We start from the raw sequence: 6,485 nt of genomic DNA on the forward strand, positions 1-6,485 counted from the left end.
TCCTTACCTTTAACACCCAATGGTAAGCTCGACCGACGATCACTACCGGCTCCCGATGAAATGTCTTTTGCTCATCAGCAGTATGAAGCTCCACAGGGTGAAATGGAGGAAAAGCTGGCCGATATCTGGCGTGAACTACTTGATATTGAACACATTAGCCGACATGACAATTTCTTCGCACTGGGAGGCCATTCTCTGTCGATTGTACGGCTTTTGGGGCACTTGAGACAGAATGGATTGGATACTTTAGTACGGGAAGTGTTTGATGCTCCCAATCTGGCTATGTTGGCTGCGACTCTCACTCGTTATCATGCAGTCACTATCCCTCCGAATCTTATTACCACAGACTGCATGGAAATTACTCCAGAAATGTTACCACTTATCACTCTTTCTCAGGCAGAGATCGACGCAATAATTGCACACGTGCCCGGTGGAGTAGCCAATATTCAAGATATTTATGGCTTGGCGCCTTTACAGCATGGTTTGTTGTTTCATCATATAAAAGCCGAGAAGGGCGACCCATATTTGATAGCAAGCCGTATGCAATTTAATGATCAGATGGCACTTGAACGTTATACAACCGCTCTACAACAAGTGATTGAGAGACACGATATTTTGCGCACCGTCTTCATCTGTGAAGGTATCAATGAGCCGGCACAGGTTGTGTTGCGGCAAGTTCCTTCGATACTCACCGAAATTTCATTTGAGCAGTTAAACCACCGCTTCAATTCACATTACTTCCGTTTAGACTTGACAAAGGCACCACTTTTGCGTTTGCTGACAGCACCAACATCTGAGGGGAGCTGGATGGCGGTGCAACTGATGCACCACACAATTATTGATCATTCAACACTAGAGAGACTACATGCAGAAGTTAACGCCCTCATTGACAGAAAGATTGAAAATTTGACAACGCCCACATCATTCCGTAATCTTGTTGCTCACGCTCGACTAGGAAATAGTCGAGAAAAGCATACACGTTTCTTTAGTGAAATGCTCGGCGATATTGTTGAGCCAACCTTGCCATTTGGTCTGAGTGACGTTGCTCTTGACGGAACTGAGATAAGCGAGACATATTTGAAGCTCCCACAGACACTCAATGATCAGCTACGAGAACATGCACGGAATCTGCACGTCAGTATGGCTAGTATATGTCATTTAGCTTGGGCACAAGTGCTAGCTCGAGCTAGCGGTTGTGAATCGGTTGTCTTCGGTACCGTGCTCGTTGGTCGTCTACAGGCTGGAATAGGAAATGACAGTGTCATGGGACCGATGATAAATACGCTCCCAATACGGTTAGATATTAATGAGAAGAGCATCAAGAGCGCAGTGGGAGATGCGCATGCTCGATTGAGTAGTTTGTTGGCACACGAACAAGCAGTGCTTGCGTTCGCACAACGCTGCAGTAGAATTCCAGCCGGCTTACCATTGTTTAGTGCATTGCTGAACTATCGCCATAATCAGACAGCAGAAGAAATAACGACGTATCTTCCGGGAGTCAGGGTTATGGATATTGAGGAGCGAACTAATTACCCGTTAACACTGTCGGTTGAAGATGATGACGATTCACTGGGACTGACGTCTCAAGTGGTTTCACCGATTTCAGCAGCTCAGATCGGTGCATATATGCAACAAACCTTGATATCACTGGCTGATATGCTAACTCACAAGCCACAAAAACCAGTTCGAACACTAACAGTGATTCCATCGGAAGAACGCACATTGCTGTTGCATACTTGGAATGAAACCACGTTTATTTATCCACCTACCCGCTGTCTTCATCAATCATTTGAGGAACAGGTTGAGCACGATGGAAAGGCAATCGCCGTGGAGTGTGATGGGAATACTATAAGTTATACTGAACTTAATGCGCAAGCCAACAAGTTGGCACATTACTTGATCGCAAGAGGTGTGAAACCAGATGATCGAATCGCGCTTTGCACTGAGCGCAGTACAACAATGATTGTAGCAATACTGGGCATTCTGAAATCTGGTGGCGCCTATGTACCACTCGATCCTGCTTACCCAAGTCAACGGCTAAGTAATGTTTTACAGGATGCTGACCCAATATTTTTGTTGTTGGACGCTAATGGCCGGAAAACACTCGGTGATCATCATGTACCAGAAGTTGACTTGGACAAATCGTTGCCTGCCGATTTTTCGATCAATAATCCGGATGCGACTGTACTTGGAATCACTCCAAACCATCTGGCTTATGTGACTTATACCTCGGGCTCAACCGGTGCACCGAAAGGAGTGATGGTTGAACATCACCATGCAGCTCAACTATTCCAATCGGTTTACGATAAATTTGATTTCAATAAAAAAGATAAGTGGTGTTTTTTCCATTCTATTTCTTTTGACGTTTCCGTATGGGAGATATGGGGTGCGCTGTCAAATGGAAGTCAATTGTTGATTGTTCCAAACGATATAGCTCGTTGTATGGACGAATTCTATGATTGGGTCTGTACCAGGGGTGTTACTGTAATAACTCAAACTCCCTCCATTTTTAAAACGCTTCTTCGAGCGAGAAGTATCCGTTCACGTTCCGACCAACTGCGATATGTGATCTTTGGTGGTGAAGAATTAGAACCATCGATTGTAAAACACTGGTATGACAAATACAATAAAGGGAAAACGGTATTGGTCAATATGTACGGCCCGACCGAAACAGTTATGATTGCAACCAGTTGGGTCTGTGGCATCACAATTCCTGAAAATTCGCTGATGCCCATCGGTCGTCCACTTTTTAACAAACGAATTTACCTGCTGGATGCAGAGGGTGAACCAGTGCCATTGGGAGCCGAAGGAGAATTATACATTGGTGGTTCTGGTGTAGCACGAGGCTACCTTAACCGCCCTGAACTTACCGCTGAACGTTTTTTACGCGATCCATTCAGTGACAATCCATTCGCACGCATGTACCGTACCGGTGATCGAGCACGATATCTGCCTGATGGTAATTTGGTCTTTTTGGGACGCACCGATCAGCAAGTAAAAATACGCGGATTTCGGATTGAACCTGGTGAAATTGAAGCCCATCTTGTCAAATATCCTCATGTGCACGAAGCTGTCGTACAATCCTATGGCAATGGATCAGATGCTCGTTTGGTAGCTTATGTAGTGGCCGATGCAGATACAACATTAGCCCAGGATCTACGCACCTATCTCTTGGCCTTGATACCAGATTATATGATACCATCGGCTTATGTGTTTCTTCCATCTATGCCACTCACACCCAATGGCAAGTTGGACCGGCGAGCACTACCGCCTCCAGATGATGAGGCGTTTGCACGTCAACAGTATGAAGCTCCACAGGGTGAAATGGAGGAAGAATTGGCCGATATCTGGCGTGAACTACTTGGCATTGAACGAATTAGTCGACACGACAATTTCTTCGCGCTCGGAGGCCATTCTCTATTAGTCGTACAATTGTTGGCACATTTGCGACAGATTGGACTGGACATCATGATAAGGAATGTGTTTGATGCTCCCACTTTGGCCATGATGGCCTCACATATTTACCGTTATCAGAAAATGATCATCCCGCCCAATTTGATTACCACATGCAGCACAGCGATTACTCCAGAAATGCTACCGCTTATCAATCTTTCTCAAGCAGAGATTGATGCAATTATTGTACAGGTACCTGACGGATTAGCTAATATTCAAGATATTTATGGATTGACGCCTTTGCAGAACGGCATGTTATTTCACCATATTAAAGCTGAACGTGGTGACCCATATTTACTAGTAAGCCGACTCAATTTTATTGACCGAATAACGCTTGAACAATATGCAGATGCCTTGCAACAGATAATTACTAGACATGATATCTTTCGCACAGTCTTCGTCTGGGAAGGTCTCAGTGAACCGGCGCAGGTCGTTCTGCGTCGGGTTCCTCTGCTACTAACCAAAATATCATTAGTGCAGTTAAATCAGAGATTTGATGCACATCACGATCGTTTAGACTTAACACAGGCACCATTATTGCGTTTGCTGGCCGCGCCAACGGCTGAGGAGAGCTGGGTTGCGATACAACTTATGCACCACTTAATAATTGATCATTCATCACTGGAGAGACTATTGGCAGAGGTTCACGCTATTATGGATGGAAAGACTGATAAGTTGACAACGCCGACATCATTCCGTCATCTCGTGGCCCAGGCTCGACTAGGAGTAAGTGAAGCTCAGCACACACGTTTCTTCAGTGAAATGCTCGGTGATATTGACGAGCCAACCTTACCATTTGGTCTGAGTGACGTTGGCTTGGACGGGACTAGAATGAATGAAGCAGAGCTGAAGTTGCCACAAAAACTCAATGAACATTTAAGAGTGCTTGCACGGGAGCTACAAGTCAGTATGGCTAGTATTTGCCATTTGGCCTGGGCACAGGTACTTGCTCGTGCTAGTGGACTTGTGGCGATAGTCTTTGGCACCGTGTTGCTGGGCCGTTTGCAGACCGGCGAGGGCAACAATAATATAATGGGACCGATGATTAACACCCTACCGATTCGGATAGATATTGACGAGAGCAGTGTCGAGACTGCAGTACGCCATACCCATTCACGGTTGAGTGCATTGTTGGCACATGAACATGCACCACTTGTGTTAGCACAACGCTGCAGTAGGTGTACGGCAGGTATGCCACTATTCAGCGCAATACTGAACTATCGCCATAATCAAAAGAGTGGGCCGGTCGCTGCGTCACTTCCTGGAGTAACTTTCGTTGGCGGTACGGGACGAACTAATTACCCATTGACACTGTCGGTTGAAGATGATGGTGATTCGCTGGGTCTGACGGTTCAAGTAACTACACCAATATCAGCAACTCGGATCTGTTTCTATATGCAACACGTTCTGGAATCAATGAAAAACTTACTAAATCTCGAGCCAAAGCAACCAGTTCGAACATTGGCAGTATTGCCACCGGAAGAGCGCAAGATGCTGCTATACAGCTGGAATCAAACCAGAGAAACCTATTTACCTGTCCACTGTCTTCATCAATTATTTGAGACCCATGTGGAACGTGACGATCATGCAATTTCTGTGGAACATAATGGAGTGAGTCTAAGCTATGCTGTACTCAACGCCCAGGCCAACAAATGGGCCCATTACTTGATTGTGCGGGGCATAAAACCAGATGATCGCATCGCACTTTGCGTCGAACGCAACATAACAATGATCGTGGCAATTCTGGGTATTCTAAAAGCTGGTGGCGCTTACGTACCACTTGATCCTGCTTACCCAAGTCAACGGCTTACCAATACTCTTAAGGATGCCTGCCCTAAATTCCTGTTAGCAGATACTACTGGCCGTAAAGCACTCGGAGACCATCAAATACCAGTGGTTGACTTGGACAAACAATTGCCTGTCGATTTACCAGTCGATAATCCCGACACGACAAAGATTGGACTCTCCCCGAACCATCTAGCCTATGTTATTTACACCTCTGGTTCAACAGGAACACCGAAAGGAGTGATGGTTGAACATCAACAAGTCGTGCGACTGTTTGAGGCTGCACAAAAAATGTTCAGTTTCAATAAACAGGACAAGTGGTGTTTATTCCATTCGTTTTCTTTTGACTTTTCCATTTGGGAGATTTGGGGTGCATTATCGAATGGAAGTCAACTGTCAATTGTACCATACGATACAACTCGTTCTACGGATGAATTTTATGATTGGGTCTGTGCCAGTAATATTACTGTCCTAAATCAAACTCCATCGGCATTTAGAATGTTCATGCGAGCAAAAAATATCGATTCGAGATCGAATCTACTACGTTATGTGATCTTCGGTGGCGAAGCGTTAGATCCGTCGATTGCAAAGGACTGGTATGAGAAAAACAATACAAGTCAAACAGTATTGGTCAATATGTATGGCACAACGGAAACAACAATTCATGCTACCTACCAACGACTTGAAGCTTCTGAAAATATATACTCAATTGGACGACCTATCGCAGATCTTTGTGCATATTTGCTTGATGCACACGGTGAGCCAGTACCATTGGGAGCTGAGGGAGAATTGTATATTAGTGGTGCTGGTGTGGCACGTGGCTACTTGAACCGACCTGAACTTACCGTGGAACGTTTTCTATCCGATCCATTCAGTGACAATCCATCGGCACGCATGTACCGTACCGGTGATCGAGCCCGATATCTGCCTGATGGTAATCTAGTGTATTTGGGCCGGACAGATCAACAAGTTAAAATCCGAGGATTCCGAATTGAGCCTCGTGAAATTGAAGTCCATCTAATCAAACATCCGCAGGTGAGTGGGGCTGTTGTACAATCCTATGGCAATGGATCAGACGCTCGTTTGGTAGCTTATGTAGTGACCGATGCAGATACTACATCGTTAGCACAGAATTTACGCACCTATCTATCGACTTTACTGCCTGACTATATGACACCAGTGGCTTATATGTGCTTACCGTCCTTACCTTTAACACCCAATGGTAAGCTCGACCGACGATCACTACC

General features: G+C 45.3%; 1 protein-coding gene across 1 annotated transcript; it reads left to right on the forward strand.

Annotated features, from left to right (window-relative positions):
- Window positions 1–60: 60 nt before the first annotated feature.
- Window positions 61–6,460, forward strand: LOC129579961 (uncharacterized; the record flags this gene model as incomplete). Its single annotated transcript, XM_055470154.1, has 2 exons — window positions 61–2,256; window positions 2,335–6,460. Coding segments are annotated over exons 1-2 (6,322 nt in total), but the record flags the coding sequence as incomplete, so codon positions are not given.
- Window positions 6,461–6,485: the final 25 nt, after the last annotated feature.

Source organism: Sitodiplosis mosellana, unplaced genomic scaffold (genome assembly GCF_009176505.1).
Source record: "Sitodiplosis mosellana isolate CC-2019 unplaced genomic scaffold, AAFC_SMos_1.0 Smas_scaffold_6823, whole genome shotgun sequence".
NCBI lineage: Eukaryota > Metazoa > Arthropoda > Insecta > Diptera > Cecidomyiidae > Sitodiplosis > Sitodiplosis mosellana.